The sequence below is a fragment of the Stegastes partitus genome, unplaced genomic scaffold, assembly GCF_000690725.1.
Source record: "Stegastes partitus isolate 25-593 unplaced genomic scaffold, Stegastes_partitus-1.0.2 Scaffold181, whole genome shotgun sequence".
In the NCBI taxonomy this organism is placed as follows: Eukaryota; Metazoa; Chordata; class Actinopteri; family Pomacentridae; genus Stegastes; species Stegastes partitus.
In genome coordinates, this window is record NW_007577912.1 from 239602 (window position 1) to 260933 (window position 21332).

The following is a 21332-nucleotide window of genomic DNA, read 5'->3' on the forward strand; positions in this document are numbered from 1 at the left end:
GTGTGTTGGTTACATTTAACACTGGGGCTTAAAGGAAGATTAATCCAGTTCATCTTGGTTTAATCTCATTTACATCACCGTGGTAAGTAATGCGGCACGGTTACATAAAGTTAAATCACAATTTACACGTACAGTTTGGTCAGCTGGACTCCAGGATTTACTTCTTTTTTTTTGGACACTTTTTATCGACACTCTGTACTTTTCTCCTCTGCAGTTTGTAGGTGCAACACACTCTTGACAGTTTGCAGTAATTCTAAGCAATTAATATGCTGAAAATGGCAGCCGTAATTGCCCCCCTGGTTCGGCAGGTTCTCTTGTTTCTTTGTCCTTCTCTGTAAAAGGGAAGCTTTTTTTCTCTCTCTCTCACTGTTGCCAAGTGCTTGATTGAAGGGACTCGAAAGGAAACTTTTGACAGGTTTCTCTACAGGTATGCATTCTGTGAGATCGTTACCTGACCATGTGAGGCGCCCTGAGATGATACATGTGATGAATACAAATAAATTGAGATACATTGTTGTGTAAAGATGCCTATTGTTACGCTCTGGGTTTTACTCTCCTTTTACCTTTTGTTTGATTAACCTTCATCTAGTTTTGTATGTAAATTGGCATTGCTCCTCCTCCATCCTGTCTCCTTATGATGACTTTTGTTTGTTCCATCTAAAAAAAACACATTCTGTCCCTGGAGACAAGTGTTTGTGGACACATTTTGTCAATTTGTATTTTAGTTAAATGTTGGACAGCAGGTTAAGGGCTGCCTGTAGGTTTTGTTTAACAGTTTTTTTATTGTTAATTTATTATTTTTTTTAGTAGCGTCCATCGCCCTCCATTGCTCCTTTAGTGTGATTCGTGTTGATTTATTTTTGCTTGTCGCCAAAACCTATTATCCATTAAAATCTACTTTGCTACAACCTGGACCATCTGCTTGTTTATCTGCTACTTCCCTTTCCCCTTAATCTGGATTGTAACACCTATAATATAATTCCCACACTTACTTTTATTGTTATATTTTTTTCCCTTAACGCTTCTTATGCAATATAACCACACAGCTAGAACGAATGTGTTTAACCACGGATCCCTTTTAAAATCACCACAGGCAGCCTGTCACAGCCTCATCCACACCACCTCTGGTCCTCGTGATGCTCCTTATAAAACTCCACTCCTCTCACATGACACATTCAGGTCAACCAGAGATCATGACCTGATTCCCATAACTGTGACAGTTCAATGAAACTGGTTGCTGATGCATGGCCATGGTTGAGGTCACTAATAACAATAGCATGTGTGTGTGCATTTTTAATACATCTACACTATTTTTCTGTCAGGTTTGGCAATAATTAAGGCAGCATTAGATGAAACAGTATAACGGGTACTGACAGAGAAGTCAGTAAGAGCTTTATGACTGGGTCGTTTATTTCTGGGCTCTCACACTTCAGTCTTGACAGCAGGCACACCTCAATTAAAACTATTTCATATCCGCCATGTTAGCGCACACTGAAACTCACCACCAGTCAGTGATAAAGATCTCCTCTTTGGCCTCCTCCAAGGCATCAGCCACGTCCTCCATGTAAGTCTTTCCATTCACATACCTGCAAAAAAACAAGACGCTAACGTTACACCAGGTAACTCGTGAGATTCGTGCCACATGTACTTGTGTTGATACATATACACACTTCATACAGTGTTTCACTTTAGACAGTAGACGCAAGGCGACTTCTGTTTTTTAGAGCTTACTGTCTGACCACAGCTTTACTCAAAACCGCCGCTAAACCACAACTAAGCATGCAATTCTGTTCACTTCCCTGACTCACACTGCTGTGCAACACCCTTGCAAGCTAAAGGCAACACCTATAGTCGTGTCATCATGACATAACTGTTCCTTAAGAGCTCTTTTTCCATCTGCTCACAGGACGGCAACACGTTTTGGGTTTTTTTTTCCTTTTTTTCCATCTGAGCAAAAAGACAATGTAATGACATTATCACTCTGATGATTCAATATCACAGCATCTGCCAGCTGAGGGGGAGAGAATGCAAATAAAGAATGGAGAGAAAAAAAAAGGGAGCTCAGCCAAAAGCGAGAGTTGACTGCTCAGTCCTCTCATACATTTCCATAGTTACCAGTGGAAACACTGACAGAGGACAGCAGAGAGGATGTGCTCAACATTTGTTTTCTTTGACTTTTATGATTTTTACTCGCCAACGTGGAGCCGAAAGAGCCAAAATGTGAAAAAATGTGACTCTGACACATTTTAAGCAGAACACTGTGAGCCAGAGAGAAACAAATGTGCCAGTTTGCAACCCTTGCTATCCCCCTTTTTATGTTTTTTTCTTTGCAAGCACACACCAACATTAGCAACAGCTTGACCAGTTGTGTTCTGTTCCAGTGCAGCTACCATTTGGCAGGAACGTTTTCCTGTTCCTGTGCAAACGATCCGAAGCGGTGATCTCGGAGGAAAGCCTTCCCATGACTCCTCACGAAGCTCTCGATGCTCTGACCCCACCAGCGTGCATGCCTGTAGCTGCTGCACTTAAACACCAGGGTCCTGTCAGCAAGATATACATAGATACAAACAGAGACACAGTGAATACACTTCCACAAATATATATATATTCACTTGAACCCTCTGAACCCCAAGCAGTTTCTGGACATTTTTTTTTTGCTCATGTCACATGTTAGTCTGTGTGGGCTGATTTTTTATTGCAATATAAAGTCCTGCACCTCTGTAGAAACACACCAACAATGGCTGGAAGTAAAAATGACTCAAGAATGTCCTGTGTGCAGTTATAAAATGACATAAATCTGAAAAAAGGAAAGACGGAATTTGGTTTTCCTTCATTATTTGTTTTAAACTGGAATAAATGGGCTGCAAGGTGGCGCAGTTGATTAGCACTGTTGCCTCACAGCAAGAAGGTTGCCGGTTCGCATCCCGGTGGGGACACCGGAATCTTTCGGTGGAGTTTGCATGTTCGTGGGTTCTCTCGTGGGTTCTCTCCGGGTTCTCCAGCTTCCTCCCACAAGTCCAAAAACATGTTGAGGTTAATTGGTGATTCTAAATTGTCCGTAGGTGTGAATGTGAGTGTGCTTGGTTGTCTGTCTCTAAGTGTAGCCCTGTGATAGACTGGTGACCTGTCCAGGGTGTCTCCTGCCTTCACCCTGAGTCAACTGGGATAGACTCCAGCCCCCCATGACCCTCGTGAGGATTAAGCGGTGTATAGATGATGGATGGAATAAATGCTGTCAACATTTAGGCACTTGGAAACTTGTTTTCCTATAAACTATGCATTTCTTTTTTTTAAACTATGCACAACAACTTTAGGAAGATTTTTCACTCTGCTGAATGTTTCCTCCAATGACTTGCTGACAATTTGCATCTCTGTATTCTGTTTTTGAGCCCTGCTGCATGTATTTTATTGCTCAAGTATATTTTATTTCTGCTCATCCCCTGCTGCAAACACAGTCTGCAGTTCAGCCGAAATGTCCCAGAATTTTTGTCATGTGACTTTTGTTTGCAGCTGAGTCAGTCATGGCTTCTCATTTGCTCAGAAAAGCACAAAAGTTTTTCTTTTTTTACAGAAGCTGATTAGCGCACTTGGTTTATTTTTGCTAAAAATTTACGGACACATGTAGGATAACCGTTCTTTTTTAAAATTATTATTATTATTTACGTCTCTGATGGTGTCATTTTGGTTTTGGTTTTGGGGTTCAGAGGGTGAAAAGCTACAGGCCTGAACCACAGTGGTTCCAAAAAATGACGTCTGATTTGACCTTATCTGAGCATCAGTTTGTGAAAGCAAACATTTGTCTTTTCCTTCTGCGAGATAACAAAGCTCTGTAATGATTCCTGAAATAAAACCAGCCATGTGTTAAGAATGTTGGAATGAAAAGGAGCTAATCCTGTGATATCAGAAGTAATAAATCTGTGATTTTTTAAAAAAAATTTGTCTTCTTTTTTTCTTGGAACACAGATTGAGACTTACAGTGAAAATAAATGAGAACACGTTTATGCCTGTTGCTGGCAGGCTGTAAATAGTCTCTTGAAGGGCTTTTTTTTCTTGTACTGTGGAACTAAATGAAGCTGATTGAGGAAAAATCCTCATCTCATCACAAAAGAACTCTTGAGTAACGATTTTTAACATCACAACAGGGTAAGAAAGTCTAATGGAGGATTCTCTTTTTAATCGATGGTTAAGTTGGGTTAATCTTTTACTCAGAAATATGTGATCAATCATTGGGCATCAAAGTTCAAATGATCAACCACACACACACATTCAGACTCAGAACTATAACCTGGAGAGGCTGTCAATCCGGACTCCATGTTTGGTCTCTGTGTCTTTGGAGTCCATCTTGATGCTGAACTCTTTGTCCACCAGCAGGACGAAGGAAATCGCTCCGGAGTCTGGCTTCATGTACAGCAAGAACGAATCCTTCACCACAAGCCAGCTGCAGCACACAAACACACACACACACACACACACACACATCATTCACATTATCATATCATCAATAGGTTTAAGGATTTTCCTGCGTCTCGGTTCTGCAGCTCTCCACTGATTTCTGTGAACCATTTTCTTATATTTCTTGTTTAAGGAAAGGGTGTAGGAAGAAAACCATCACAGGGATGTAGGTGGACGGGCCGAGCGTTTCAAACGTGTGGGATTTTTTTGTGTTGTCTTCAGAAAAAACATAACAATATAAACCGCTCACATAATAATTCGTGAAGAGGAAGAAACGTTCAGGTGCAGCTGGGTGCGAGATTTTGTTACTACTAAAGACTTTTGTTAGTAAACTACAAAAAAAGGGAAAATATAAGATGATAGTGAAATCTACCGCTTATTAAAATGTGATAATTTTGTGTGGAAATATGCAATGAATGGTCACTGTACTTTGACACCCACACTTTGACAGCTTCCTGCCAGGAATCTGAGTGTGAATGTTCAAATTCTTTTGTACATGAAATCCATCACTCCCACATTTTATACAAGTTTGCCAGTTTGAGAAGCTAAAAAGACATGCCAGTACTTCTTCTTCGTGTGTTTCTGTCACCACGACACATGAAGGAGTTCCATTAATTTGTTTAACGAGCAAAAAATAAGCTGCAAAATAAACCTAAACTGCTTAATTACAGGAAGAAGAAAAAAAATGAGTCAGGACCGGTGGTGTGCTTTATGTTAGCATGGCAACTGAAACAGTGGGAGGAAGAATAAAAGAAGCGCTGAAAAATAAACTGAAAGACGAAAATAAATAAAAAGCGACATCAACACACCGTTTGGACCAGCGATAGCAGGCCTGGCTGTGACCGCAGCAGTTCATTCCAGGGATCCGATGTCCGCCTGATCGCTTATAGATCATCCCTTCCCTGGAGGAGACAGAAAATATCCTCAAAAAACTCTATTATGGGGAGTGTAAAATTGAAGTGTAGAAATTTGAGAACAGCTAATGGGAGTTTGACCCTGATCTTGGAGATACTGGGTGGGAAACAAAAAGCAGCAGACAAAGAGAAAATGCTCACAGTCCTTTGGGTCCCAAGTCATGAATGAAGGACAGCTGGCTGACGTCAATGAACTCCATCTGAGAACAGACGGGAAGAGACGGAGAGAAGCTTCACACAGTGATTCTTGTCTACGCGCTGCACAGATTGTGAAATACATCACACACACACACCGGCATGTAGAGCAGGTAGCTGTTAGGTTCACACACCTGGAGGTAAAATGATTCACCCTAAACTGTGCGTTGTCACTAGATGTTAACTTAAAAATCATCAAAATAAAGCACAGTATTAAGGTTAGTGCTCAGCAGGTGTGACGCCATGGCAACGGTCTCTTTTAGGGTAGCAAATGGTAAAATGGTCCACACTTACACAGATTTATAGCTTACAGTCGTCCTCAAAGGTATTCATACCCTTCCATGAAAGAAAAGGCAAAACTCACAATAATCACTCAAATAAATAGAAAGTGAAAAAAGTAATAATAAATAAAAATTTGCTAAATTATAATGTAGTGAAATAGGACATTGCTTTTGAATTGTGGTTGAAAAGAATAATTTAAAAAAAAAAAAAACTGTCCTGGACAAGTTAGAGCACTTTGCTGATGAGCAGTGGGCCAAAATCAGAATACCTGTCAACAGGTTCAGAAGTCTGACTGAGAGTTACAGAAAACACTTGATTGCAGTGATTGGCTCAAAGGGTTGGTCAACAAAATATTAGTTTACAGGCCCTATCATGCTTGTTTGCTTGTTTGTTTTTTAAATATATATTTCTGCTGAACCACAGTGATTATTACTTTTGTCAATTTCAGCTCATTTCAGTGACAGATGTGTTTTTCCTTCTTTAATGGGAGGGTATGAATACATTTGAGGACGACTGTATTTTTTAATTTTATTTTAGCGTTGGTTGCCAATTAAAGGAAAAACAAAGTAAATAGCTTTAGTAAGGTGTTGGGCTACCGTGTACTGCCAGAGCAGCTATCATGCATCAGTTCTTTAATTTAGTTTTTTATATACAGAGAGGAGCTTTTTTTGTTTGTTTTTTTTAAATATCAAATGAAGCAAGGAAGGCAAATATAGTATATGTAACATCCCACAAGCGCATTGTCATAATCCAATAAATGCAATAAAATGCTAAAAATCAATGCAACTTTTCTATGCAATTTCCAGAAAAAAAACATTGTTCTATGTATATAATATTTTACAGATTTGAGGCTACGCATGTCAGAGTATATTCAAAATAACAGTACTAATCATAGACTGTATAAAAGATGGACGTAGCAACCGGCCCTGAAAAATGAAGCCAACCCAGAAGTGTCAAAAACCTGCAGTATCACTACGTCCACTAGTCCTGGCTCCAAAAAGTCCTGGCTCCCATAGACTGGAATTGGAAAAGAAGTGATCACAGATCATGAAATACTGCATTCCTACAGCTCAGGATTTTTTTCTTATTAGTTTTCATGGTCAAATCCAGAGATCAGGTGGCCAATCTGAAAATAAATCAATACTGAACTTTGAAAAAATCATCAACATTTTGCAGGGCAAGGGGCGTGGATGACTTGATTGACAGTCGGCAGCGACCATACAGATGAAGCGAGCAGAAGGTGGTAAATGTGGGCGGGGCAGAGAGGGCCCGCCTCTCAATCCGTCTGACCAATCGCCGCTCCTATGGCTCCGCCCCCCCTCTGACGATTTTTGCGTCACTGGCTCCAAAAATCCAAGATGTCAACCAGGAAGTAGCAAAACCCTGGCTTCATGTTCTCAGTGCAGAAACCAACGGGTGACGTCACGGAAGCTACGTCCATCTTTTATACAGTCTATGGTACTAACATGCTTCACTTCTTATGCACATATAGACTGCTATGTGTAAACACACTATGATCTGTGTCAACGTTCAACAGTCCATAATAAGGGTAGAAGGTAGGAACGAAAAAAAAAAACCTGTTAATCATAAACTTCTACAGTGGATCTCAAGTACATATAGTGGCTGACAGAAATGTAAAATAAACATAAATCATCACAGACTTCAAACATAATTTACAAGCAATCATTACAAGGGTACGGTTAAATGTCAACGCTTGCGTCACTTAGAGCGATTACTCACAGTGTGATGATATTTGCGGTACATGGCCATCTTCAGCAGCTTGTTCAAATAGTCTTCTAATTGTCTCTGTGGAAACACATACACTATATTTGGCCACTGTGAGTGTTTTTAATGACAAAATCCATGCATCACAAACACCGACACGCATGCACACACTGTGAGAGAGTGTTTTAGAGGATACTGGCAAGGAGTTAAGTGCCATGGCAACAAGCGAGTGCCAGGAGAGCCTCCTTGCAATAAAGTTGAGATATGGCAAGAGTCGTTTTTTTTTTCTAAACCAGGAACGAAAAACAAGCAGAAAGGCTGCAAATACGACGCAGCCACGTACCCTCCTGCTGGACACCTGCTCGTCTCGAACCAGCTCGTCTCCTCCCCCCCTGGGCAGGGAGGGCATCTCCCTCACCTCGCTCTTCCTCACCGTCCGTCTCCTCACTGTGTGGCTGCAAAACAAGATGATGGATGAAACCAAGATGCTTCAGCACAATCACACAGCGGTCGAATCTTTTCAAAAGTTAGACCATCATGGCCCAAAGGTTAAAAGAAAAGAAAACAAAAAAAGAATTTTAGCAGCTGCTTGGAATCATATTTTTCTGTGTATCTTCCTGTCAGCAAATATTTACACAAGCAAATGTAAAAGCTGGAATAAGCTGACAGTAGGTTGGCTCACTGCTGTGTTTTTGCACATCAGCTGGGAAAAAGGAGGAACAAAACTGACATGTATTTATTTGAAAACAGAAAGGCTATTATATATTATTTTGTGGTAGCTGTTCTTTTTTTTTTTAAATAAAAGTGCTCCATTTTATGAAACTACTACCACAGCAATCCCATGCATCATGTAGCAAACCACAGCTAAATAAAGACGACTTCATACACAGAGAGAGAGAGATGGAGTTTGGCAAACCTAAATCCTATTAAAATCCAAGTACAGCATTCCACTGTTTTCAAGTGAGCACAAAACCAGAGCGAGAAAGAGAGAGACTAATAAAAAAAAAACCTGAAAAAGGAACAGGAAAAGAAAAAAACAAAGGGAGCTAATTGAAATGTCACAGTGCCATTCATCGTGGTCGGACGCAGAACACAAAAAGGTTCATAAACTCCAAAAGGTTGCAGACAAATACTGTCAGAGCCACTGAAAGAATACTTTGACATTTACAGGCAATTTGGGAAATGAGCTTATTTCGCTTATTCGTTTTCTTGCCAAGAGTTAGATGAGAGAGAGTCAATGCCAATTTAAATGTTTGTGTGCCGAACATGAAGCTATAGATGCTGTAGCTTAGCATAAACAAATGAAAGAATGAACAAAATGATCCACCATGAGCAGAACTCCCTGTTGTGGTTGTTTTTTTACATCTGTCTTTGTGATTGGATTTGAAATTCTAATAAATTCAATCAAATTTAGACGTGCTAGTGGGCTGATTTTATTTTTTAAGAACAGACTTTGGATAAAGCCACGCTGGCTGGTCCCCTCTGTGTCCAGTCTTCATGCCATGCTGAGATAATCGCCCGTTAGCTCTAGTTTCACATGTACTGTTCACTCATGAGAGAATACATGGCGAGAGTGAAATGTGAAGGAATAGAGTTGCGGCATGACGCACAGTAAATGATCCAACCGGCCAGGATTCGAACTGGTGAGTCGCCACTCGGGGTATGCGCCCTGCCCACTTGGCTGTCGGGTCGCCCACGCTGTTCTTCTAATGCTATGTTAATTACAAAACTTTTATGCCGAGGGTATACTTGTGCCACATCGAGGAGACTCATCTTTGGGACATTAAATTCTAGGATCAAAACTTGCTTTTAGGTCACAGCTCTTCAGCAATGGAAGGTACAGCGATGATAAAAAGCATTCACCTCACTGGGAAGGTTTCCCCCTTTTACTGCTTTTTAACAATGATTCATGGTCGATTTGACTTTGGTTTCTTTGACAAAAACTTACAAAAAAAAAAGACTATTTCATGTCAAAGTGGAATCTAATGAGAGACTGCATAAGTATTCACCCCCTTTGTAAATAGTGGATGTACCTTTGGCTGCAGTTACAGCATTGAGCCAGTGTAGATACGTTTTAATATGCGTTGCACATCTGGACACTCCAATTTTACCTCACACTCTTTCACAAACTGCTTCTGTCTTGTCAGGTTTATGGGAAACTTAAGTGAACAGTCCTTCTAAAGTTCCAGCTCTCAGATGGATTCAGGTCTGGACTGTGACTCTGCCACTACAGAGCATTCATCTTTTTGCCTTTAAACCATTTCTGTGGAGCTTTGGCGCTACGCTTTGGGTTATTTTCTTGCTGGGAAACAAATCTTCTGCCAAGTCGCAGTTCTGTTCAATGCATCAGGTTGTCCTCTGGGATTTTCCAGTACTTTGCCTCATTTATTTTACCCTTTGCCTTGACAAGCCTTAGAGGGCCTGCTGCTGAGAAGCTTTACCACGTCATGGTGCTGCCACCTCCATGCTTCAAGGTCAGGATGATGTGTTTGTGATGAAGAGTTTGGTATCCACCAGACATAGTGTCTAGTCTGATGGCCAAAAAGTTTAGTGTCATCAGATGAAAGAACCTTCTTCAAGTTGACTTCAGAGTCTCTCACATGCCTCCCTGCAACCTCTCGTCGAGATTTAATACGATTTATTTGCAACAGTGGCTTTTTTTTTGCCGCTCTCCCATAAAGCTTCGAAACTCTTCTGGAACTAAATGCTCCTTCAGGAGGAGTCGTAGGTGTCTTGCCTCCCTCACTAGACTCTGTCTTAGACGGTCATTCAGTTTTTGAAGACAACCTACTCTAGGCAGATTTACACATGTGCTATATTCCTTTCATCTTTAACGATGTATTTAACTGTACTCAAATTCAGTGACTTGGAGATTTTCTTGTATCCATCCCCTGACTTGTGTCTTTAAATAACCTTTTCATGGAGTTGCCTGAAGTGTTCTTTTGTCATCATGGTGTAGTTATAGCCTGGAGCACTGATTCACCAGCAACTCAGATGATCTCCATTTCACCAGCTGGCTATATATTTAATGTATTGACAGGATTACATAAAATCTGTTTTCACTCTAACAGGAAAGAGTAATTTTCTGCAAATTCTTGTCAAAAAAAGCCAAAAACATTGTGATTGTTTGCGTGAGTGTGTGAAGGAGCTAACCTGCGTGATGGCAGTGGTATCCTCATGAAGGTCTTGTACGTCCTCAGCTCTCTGTGCAGCTCCATGAAATGCTTCTCCTTCCTCTTAACCACCCAGGTAAATTCTCCATGCTTCAGCTCAATCTTAAAGACCGCTGGCAGAGACTACAGACAACGAGATTGTTTTCTATCAGGGCGGCTGATTTTGGCTTCTTTATGAAAAGGTTTCTTACAAGGAAAATGATATTTTGACTTATTTAGAGAAGCAGAAATTATCATCAAATCCTTATATTTACATAAAAAAACAACCAAAAGAAAGACAGGGCAGAAAAATGATTAAATTCTTTGCAAAACATTTCCCATAAATCAACTGTACGAGCAAGAAACAGGGTCATGTAGAAAGTACCAAATATAGTGGTTTTGTAATTGGATAGGTGCAGTACCTTGTTGACACTCCTGTGGTGCGACAAGTTGAAGCGATCCTGTGCGGTGGTGAACCTCTCCACCTCCAGGATCCGGGCGGTAATGGGCACAGTGGGTAGGTAGACCTTAGCGCTGGCCTCCTTAAAACCCACTGTGCCATACACTGCTGAAAATGGGATACGACTGTCCCCTAGGAACAGAAACCGAGGCGGATGGTTAGCGTGATTTTTTTCATTTCTGTTGGTACATGTAGGAGTTATTCAGGCTGCTTAGGAGCGAGTAGGATGCATCGCTGAAAAAGTCTGCCTTTGTTCAAGCTTCTTGTGCTTTGTGAGTTTGCGCCGTCAGGGCAAATGTTTCTGTTTCTTCTCCGGTAAAGTTTGTGGGATCTAAATTACATAAAGGAAACATCCACCCTCATACTCTTGCATGGCTGGATAGCAGTTTGGAAGCTCAGCGCATTCAGTTGAAATCTTGTCTTTCTACTAGTCAGACAATGTGAGCCCCCCTCCTCTCAGCCTGGCTGCTGGGCTACTTCTCTAATTCCTGGGAACAAACCCAAGAAGACAGTCGTAGACTAACTGCTCTGACCTCATATGACCATATAAATGTACTTATGAGTAATGAATCCAGTTCATGATCTGACAAGTTGCATTCCATTTGAGTTTAATCTTCTGAGGAGCTTGCAAAATCTTATCAACTTAACCGCTTATCATGGAAATAATTGACTGCCTTGCTCAGTTTGAATGACCCCGCCCACAGTTTCAGTGTGTTTCTCTGGGTTGTTTGGCTTGTTCATGGATGTATTATTTTTTTTTAGTTGTCATCTTGCTTTTGGGAGGAATCCTCATAAGATTTTACTTTTTAAGAGAGGAAAACGAAGAGGAAACACATACCTAAGCAGTTTCCATCGTAGTCGATCTCCTCTCCCTCCCCGATGTCCAGCTCTCTGGTATCCAGGCTTTCCACGAGGTCGGCCATCTTGATGCCGTCGTATTCGTCTTCTGAGGCTTCAGAAACGTCCGAGTCCACCAGCTCGAGCCTACTGGAAGTTGGCTGAGATTTGCCCAGCATGCTTAGCAGTCAAACCCCAGAGCAGGGGGCACCTAGAGGAGAGAAGAGATGATCATTACGCTGAGCTATTTGACCATTTCCTGAGTTTACATTCGCTCCCACACAGAGGGACAGCCATTTGACTTTTAACCTTCCGGTCGCCTGACTCTGACCCTGATGTTCCTCCGTAAGAGTCAGACAAGGACCGGAAGCATGCAGGCTCTTCAGTAAAAATAACCAAAAATAGACATGTAAACACAGCTGGAGCATTATCATGAAAATATCTAAAATTAAACACATGTTTGCGTGGATTCTCAGATGTCCAGGTCATGGTCATCCTAACAGCTTCAGCAGAGGGCAGCTGGACCAAACAATAGCTCCACAAGCTCATGAAACAACACAAGAGAGACAAGACACAGCAGTCCATCTGCAGCTAAAAGGATTGGGGACGCCTCTTTGAAGACTTTGCTTTGGAGAAGAGTGATGGATGCCACTTATGATAAACAGGAAGTGAAAGTGTTTGAATTCCTCCTAAGAAAGTTTCGTCACCATTAAAATCCCGGCAAGACTAAAACGAAACATCAGTAAGGTCATCCATCAGGTGACAGACAGGATATATTGAAGGTATCATGTGTTTTCTGTTTCTGTTTCAGCGATTATCAGGTTCATGGTTGATAAATGAGTTGCTTTTCACACCCATATCTGTGGATTTATTTAGTAGGTTGGTCAAACTGAATGGATTTTTTTTCTAATAAGGCATTTCCATTTTTTTTTAAATTATGAGGGAAACAATTCTGCTGAAAAACAGTCTCAAGATCATGCATGACTTTCTCTCCAATACCATATCAGGTCTGCGGCACTCTAAATACTTTTTACTTCGAGAATCACTTCCACAGCCTGAAAAAAGTTAAAAGGAGCAAACCGCTACTGTACATTACCCAACCCATCCTTCCACTTCACACGGCTCATAAAAATGTCTGGAAGTCTCTTTGGAAATCGGTGCCAGATCAGACATGAGTCAGTCATCGGTGTGGTTTATGACTTCAGAGACACTCTGGACTGGAATCCAGGGATTTATTACCAACACACACACAAGAGAGGGAAAAAAAATCAGCTGATGCCCTCCACCCTATCCACATCAGATGTGTAATCATGAGTGTGATGACTTATGATGCAACTCATCCCTGCAACTGAACAAATCTGTCACTTTTTCATAAACCACAAAAAAAATAAATTACAATTTTTTTTTAAATGCACATGCAATTTTATTAAATTTGTTTTTCTTTTTTCCTATATTTTTTTTTAAATACAAAAAATATCAATCTTATTACAAAAAATGGACTTTTAATTTATATCCATCCATCCATTATCTATATACTGTTCAATCCTCACTAGGGTCATGGGGGGCTGGAGTCTATCCCAGCTGACTCAGGGTGAAGGCAGGTTCACCTGGACAGGTCACCAGTCTATCACAGGGCTACACTTAGAGACAGACAACCAAGCACATTCATAGAACCCACACTGGACGGGGAGAACATGCAAACTCCACGCAGAAAGATTCCGGTGCCCCCACTGGGACGCGAACCGGCGACCTTCTTGCTGTGAGGCAACAGTGCTACCAACTGCCCCACCCTGCAGCCCCTTTTAACTTTTATATCTAATATAAAATAACATTTAAAACCTGCTACTGTGATTTAAAAAAAAAAAAAAAAAATAGAATTGTTTTTGCATTGAAATACATTCACAATTTTATCCTCATTTCACAAATATCTCATTTTAATTTATTAAATACACACGATTGTTGAATTAAGGTTTAATAATGTAACAACATTTCCAAAACTACATACAACTGTTTGTTAAATGAGAGATATCATGAACAATTTAAGGAGTTTTCTTTACAAAAATATCAAATGTATGTATTTTCACCAGAATAAAAAGTAAGTAAGTTTATTCTTTGACTCTGAGGTTCGTTCTTATGACAGTCTGTTACACACAAAGCGTTGCATCCATCCAAGTTCCTGCACAAATACAACACAGCAGAAACTGGTTTTGCCTGAGGAGCCCTTTTGCAAAATTACATAAGGCGAGTAAATAAACAAACAATAATATTCATCAGATAAAATAAACACACGACTCATCTTTCTTTCAATTTTGTTATTTTCAAATTAACTAAATAACAGCCGAGGGATATTATTGAATATTTGCTGTACGCGGTAAACAGACAAACAGAAGAAAATCCATTTTCATTATGAGCTAGGACACGGCTCGCGGGCCAGCCAGCACCTGTGAGATGAATATCAGTGGAATGCAGCACAAAAACTTCACTTTACAGAGTATGACCATGTTTCTCTGTAAAAAAAAGTTCCTTAAATAAGCAAAAGTAAATATACTGAATACTACCATTATAACCTGACAAAATATTAAAAAGTCTAAAACTCATGCATTCTGTAGATTATTTGACATTTTATTTGCTACAAACACAAAAAGTTGGTGAGATTAAAACACCTTCTAACATCAAAACATCCAACAATACCTACACTTCCATTCGTGTTGCTCTTTTTAGTATCAAATATCGTCTTCCTATAAGTTTAGATCACTTCTTCTTTATTATTTACCTGCAGTAAATACACGTGGCAGCAGTTTAATACCTTCTTTCTCCATCCATGAGCAAATATTTTCTTCACAGACACAAATATTAACACACAGTGCAGCAGAGTGATGTACGTCACGTCGTGTTTGTAGATGTTAACTCTGAAAAAACGGAGAAGTGTGGTTGGACTGCACTTAGTTCTCTGTTTTAGTTTCACTTTTGCCTCAAAGCTGAGAACTTCAGTTTTGCATAATAAACAATTCTTGAGGCACCACAACCTGCTCAACCTGTTTCCATCACTTTCCATGTGTTTGCTTCGCTCCAACTTCATTTTCAGTCCCAAGAGTATCGGAATCTGTGTTTTTGAGCTTTAAAGATGCAGGACGCTCTTCAGGAAAAAAAAAAAAAACTGATAAAGAGGAACACCCAGACACATGCAACGCCGCCGAGCCGCATGCTTAGTCATCCAAGACTACCCAGAGCTCATGTGGACCCATTAACAAACCTCCTTCGGAGTCTGGATGAGAGACAGAAGAGTCGGAAGAAAGAAAAGGAGAGCTGACTCAGCAGAGGCTTTCAAAGCAAGTGCAATACTGTGGATCATTCTGCTGCTTTCTTACTCATTCTTCCCTTAAATCTTTTGGGGGGAGAAAACTATGTGCTGCATTTCTAGCTGGTTGTAAAACAAATTGGTCCACACACACAAAAAAAAAAGCAAATATACAACACTGTTTTGAAAATGAGCTTGACTAGAATGTGATTCCTCAAGAGGAAGCGACTAAACAGATTCATCTGGAGAGGCACAAAGTAAATTGAGTGTTTACAAGTAGAGATGAGATGCCTCGTGCTATCTAACCCCAGTCCACAGCGTTCCAAAATATATGCAACAACATAAAAAGAAGAGCAGAAGGAGCTTAAATATGTAAACATCTGATAAAAAAGCAGTCATGAATTAAACAAATCAGGATGGAAGTCTAAAGGGTTTTTTGGGGGGACATGTGGCCTTAAGTTCACCAGACAGCAACAATCTAAAGTCCTGTGATGAGTCTAGCAGCGATATGTTGCTGTGAGAAATGTTAGATGTTGAACCTTTAAGAAGACACTGTGTGAAAATGGAGAAAACACAGAGCAGTGTCTCTTTTCTTTCTACGATGAATCAGCACTTGAAGGGTGAGGTTTTGGTGATTCATCAGATTTCTCCATGAGGCAGGTAACAGCAGGAACTACACCCAAACACAAACACACAGAGAAAATCATAAAGCCAACTGTTTCCTGAGAGTGAAGTGAAGGTGAAAGAAATCAAACCGACTAGATCTGCATAAGCTGGTGATCATGTCACTAACGTTGAACATTAACACCTTTAAAGACGCACTCTGCCCGAGCCAGAGCGATGAACTGTCCTCTGCCTGCGAAGTGCGAAATTCTTCTGTTTGGAGCTAAAACTGTTTATGATAAGTAAATAACACATGAGAACGTACACCAACAGATAACAGCTTGACAGTAAACATTCCCGCTCCACTGAACAAGATCCAACACGCTCACACAGTCACAAGAGTCACCAGCTGCCTGCACTGACTGCATGTCTGCCTGCTTCCAGTTGTCCCTGTGAAACTACTGAGTCTTGTCATTCATTCAATCACTGCTTCTGGGTTTTTTAAATTCTTTTTGTTGTTGTTATTGAATGCTGATGTTTTTTTTGCATAAGTATTCAGGTTGTGGTCACAGATTAAACCTCAAAAAACTCATTTCTGTGTAAAAAAGGTGACATATTTTGAAGGTTGTCCGTGAAAATAATCCCTACAAAAATGACTTGTACACCATCACTTTCTCTATGATCTATCAAGTCCACATGATCGATTGTTATCCCCCTTTTAAACTACCAATATCATCACTCATTATTCCCATACATACAGGCCGGTAGGGAGCTTCTACTAAGCCAGAAGACATATTATCTTCCATAAGGCACAGATAATTAGTGATGCACAATATTAAAATTTCTGGCCGATACCGATATCTGATATTAAGATTTCTGATATCGGCGATAACTGATGTTACCGATATTACCGATGCCGATATTCAATTTTTGTTCACACGGGAAAATGAGTATGAGTAAGCACTGTGAGAACGTGAAAACTATTCAAAAGAAGCCCAAATTACACCACAGTCTTCTTTATCACATAACAAAGGTAAAACATATTTAACGTTCAAGTCCAGGCTCATTGAAGTAAAAACATCTGTGAAAGAGCAGCAACATCAAATGTAGAGATGAAGGCACTGATGTCAGACAATCATCGGTTTTTCACATCAGCTAAATTTGTTCATCGGACCGATACCGATATATGGGAAAAAACACTAATATCGGCCGATGCCGATGTGGTCGCCGATATATGGTGCATCCCTACAGCTAATGTCTGTGAGATGTTGTGACTGTGTCACAAGCGCAGATGTGGTAAATGTGGTGAACGTGGTGAACGTAACGACAGGAGGTATTTTAACCCAAACTTTTTTTCATTTTCTAAACCAAAACCGAAACTTAATCAAACAGCAACTGTGAATGTAGAGAGTGCAAAACAAGTGAAACCGAAAACGAGACATAATTCAAAACATACTGATATAAAATAACAGATTGCTGCTACGAGGCAGAAGGAGTCCATCTTGACTCAAATGTATGGGAATGACACACAGTGATACAGCTTATTGAATGGTACGATAAGAACCATTTCTCTGCTCATCTCTCTCTGTTCACTGCAGCTCGAGCACACCGGCTCACCTGGAACTCTGCTCAAACGCTGCAAGATCATTTGGTGCTACACAATGGCAAGCCACACATGATACAGAATAATGATACAGGACGCTCCAACCTGCAAGTTGACGATTGGTTCTTTAGGTTTGTTATGAATGAAATCCTGGAATCTGTGTTTTTGAGAGTGACAAGGTGGAAATGCTGAATTATGACTGCTTCTTTCACTTATAATATGTCTTTGAGCAGATAAAAAAAAAACACACCATATGAACATGTTAAGAGGGTTAAAAACTGGAGTCTTTAGGAGACTTTTCATAATTCCCATTCCTTAGCAATGTATGTTTGTCCATGACTGAGTCAGCAGCGGCTATAAAGAGCTCCCTCTGCATGGTCACATTTTGTACGGGACAACTGTGTGGGAGGAGATTTTGCTCACAGCTAAGAACGGTGCGACATCTTCAAAACATATATAGCCTGGTGTTGACTGTAAATTTTGCCCGCTGATGTCTCATGATGATGGAAACATAAAACAAACTATATAAGGTTGATTTTATCTATCATGTAGGAGCATTTTTTTCTGTTGTATCTTCTGTATTTTGCCTTTGAGCATCGTGAAGCTGTGAATCTTACAGCTGTATCTGTAAAACTGATTATTTGAACAAAGAATAAAGCAACAAATAAAAGTTAAAGGTGTGTTCATCTCTTGCATGCATCAATAAAAATGAACAGCAGTTTTGTCTCGATGCTACATGAATGCTATGAAGTTCATCCAGGACCTGCTGGTTGAAATTTCTTCTGGCATGCAACCGTGCAATCATCCAGAAGAAGAATTTATGACGACGCAGTTATCTCAGTGCTCTAAGAATATCCGTGGCCTCCAACAGACTTGACCCACAGAGGTTAACAGCAAAGAGACCTGGAATTCTGAATGCGGTTTCGATGTCTGCACGCGTCGACTCAGATGTCGACACGCATGCATGCATGTACAAAAGCAGCGGACACGGTATCTGTGTGTGCAGCGTGCAACCTGGGAGAGAGTTATCTCTCTGCTCCACTCGAATGGAACACTGCCTACTTCCTGCTTCCTGTTCTGTTGTCATGGCGATAGCTAGAACAGCTAGCGAGCTTATATATAAATATCAACAGAAGCGGCTAAGAGCATCCGCCTCTCTTTTCGTGTGCTAGCATCCCGCTGAAATGTCAATTAGTGGGAGAAGAAGTGTGGAGTGTGGCAAAGGGACAGGGACAAATGAGGAAGCATTAAAGTGGGCACTTGTCAATCTTTTTAGTGTTAAATATCAAATACCGCATGCAGGTATCAACCTCTCTTCAAATCTAAGAGGATCAAAATCATTACTTGGGATGTTACAGGCAGTCTTATTTAAGTACAGCTTTTGGGGTACAAGTGCAGATTTTCAGTTGCCAGGTTGTGAACAAGTCCTGGCTGTTGTTTATTATCCCCCAATAGGACGCTTGGTGTTTCTGCAGCTATCCACTCCATCAGATAGACTGCTCCAATAAACTGTTTGACCTCTGGCCTTCTGGAAAAGTGCCGCAGAGCAGCAACATACAGCACAGCATTTATCAACTTATGAAACGAATCCTTGGACATTTTTAGGAACTGCACTTCTTTGCTCTTTAGCGAGAAGACTGATGCCGCTCTGGTCTGTTAAAAACGATGCACGAGGGTGTAAAAAGCGACAATTTGCTGCTTTACGAGGGATTCTGTGCAACACGATTCTTCGGCTGTGAGCGGATCCAGCTGAGAAATCAAATGGTTACTGCTTCAGCCGAGAAGCACTTGAGGGGAAAACAGCAAATAGTCGTGTTTAAACTTTGGTTTATGTACAGATTAAACAAAAAAAGAGTCCTTAAGTGAACTGCGTGCCTTCAGGCAGCAGCTTCATGTTTAACGGTTAAACATGAAAGTGGTGTTTTTCTTCTCATGCTACCTTCCATTTAACATTTTTATAGAATAGAATAGAATAGAATGCCTTTATTATCACTATACACATGTACAATGAGATTGAGAGCAGCTCCTTCAGTGCAACATAGAATAAAGAACAAAATAAAGAGCAAAAAAAAAATAGAAGAGATTTAAGTATAAAATGAGATAAGTTATATATACAGTATACAGTATAAGTTATATACTAATTTTCCCAAATTTAAAACTATTTTATTAACATCAACAATGCAATTTTTTCGGTTTTAATAAAGAAAAGTCCAAACATTTCTACACACAGCTGACGTGTTGATTTTACTTTGGCGGGACAATGAAATGAAATGAAAGACATCAGCCATAACATCACTTAAATGCAGCAAATGCAAACCTGCAGGAAAACAAAGTTCTCTTTGCTCTTCTGAGTTTTTTGGGGGGGTTTTTGTATCAAAGTATAATCATTCCTTTGTCCTTATTTATATGCATAATGTATTTATTTGTGTGTTTTTCATTGCTGGGTTTCATTAAAACCACTATATACTGTAATAAATAGGCTGTACTGGTTAAATCCAAAATAAACTTTTGCTTTGCTGGTCTTTATTTTTAAAATGGTCAATAATTATTGATGACGACAGAAATGAAATATTTTTACTGTAATATATTTTTACGCGGAATCACCCAACCCTATTCTGACATCCTGCATGCCTGTCTAGTACAGATATCTCTGTTAATAAAAAAAGACTTGACTAATAATGACTAACCAAACCCGACTGCTTTTCAAATTCCCGTCTTATCATGTATCCGAAAATCATTAACTGAAATATTGATTATATTAACACATCCCAATGATTTACTCATTTTAATAAAAGAGATGAGTTAGAGCTTAAAGGGGTCTATTAGAATTCAATCCCAGAGGTTTAATATTTTACTCTGGGTTACACAAGGCTTGTCCTCTAATCAATACTGTATTGAACATAGAGTTGATTCACTCACATCCTGATAAGCCACTCATGTCAAAGCTGGAGCAGGAAACAAGCGGAGCAACAAGTGTTCATTTTGTCCACTGTGTGTATTATGGTTGGCTGTGTTGCATTTATAATCCCTAATGTGGCTCAATTCTCCCTCTTGAGATTTATTGTGCTGTAACACACTTCCCTCTGCGGCTTTAGAATAAGATGAGACGTTTAGTTATTGAGTGTTTTTTTTGCAGCAAAGACCCACGAGGGAGGGACAGATGGGAAGGAAGACGAGGTCACTGTGTGTCTGCAACCAGAGAAGACAAATCTGCATCCCGTATCAGTTCTGTCCAAAAGTAAGTTTAGTCAGGAAGTTGTGTGTTTGACAGCCAAAAGTTTGTGATCCATGTGGGAAGAAGCTGCCATTGGTCCAAATGCAAAATGATCGTGTTGTGGTTTTTAAAGCAGTTTTCCACAACTTAAATGCCTTTTTAGCAAATCGAAGGAAGCAAAATCGTATGAACTTTTCTCATACTGCACATAAATTCCTCCTTACACAATAGAAAGCAGCGTGGTTGTGATTCGGTCTAGAGACTGTTATCCCTCAGCTCAGCCACTCACTTTGTTCTTTAAGGTGGGGATTCACCCTGCTGTGGGCACTTCTGTGAACTGGGCTGTGCTCGCAGCATGAGTCCGAAACCAAACCCCAAAAGTCCTGCTAGGAGCTGTGTGCAGAGTGTTTGTGTTTCAAATATCCTAGCACAAATTATTCTACTGCTTCAGGGCATCTTGGTGTCAGGTGTGCACCACATACTGGGTGTTTCTCATTAAAGGGAACTCCATGCTGATTCCAACGATCAAGTCTCGTGCCTGGTTGTCTTTAATCAATCACATCGCTCTCGCCTGCTTAATGACAAACATCAAGGTGA

General features: G+C 40.2%; 1 protein-coding gene across 1 annotated transcript in view; it reads right to left on the reverse strand.

The window, feature by feature from the left end:
• pld1a (phospholipase D1a) overlaps positions 1-21332 on the reverse strand; it is a 41673-nt gene that overhangs the window by 15903 nt on the left and 4438 nt on the right. The window contains exons 2-11 of the mRNA XM_008280096.1: positions 12019-12228; positions 11143-11312; positions 10722-10864; positions 7912-8023; positions 7584-7649; positions 5508-5566; positions 5262-5354; positions 4286-4438; positions 2391-2540; positions 1503-1586 (exon numbers count right to left, since the gene is read on the reverse strand). Of these exons, the coding sequence (XP_008278318.1) occupies positions 1503-1586; positions 2391-2540; positions 4286-4438; positions 5262-5354; positions 5508-5566; positions 7584-7649; positions 7912-8023; positions 10722-10864; positions 11143-11312; positions 12019-12196 (1208 nt within the window). The 5' untranslated portion in view covers positions 12197-12228. The remainder of the gene's footprint in view (positions 1-1502; positions 1587-2390; positions 2541-4285; positions 4439-5261; positions 5355-5507; positions 5567-7583; positions 7650-7911; positions 8024-10721; positions 10865-11142; positions 11313-12018; positions 12229-21332) is intronic.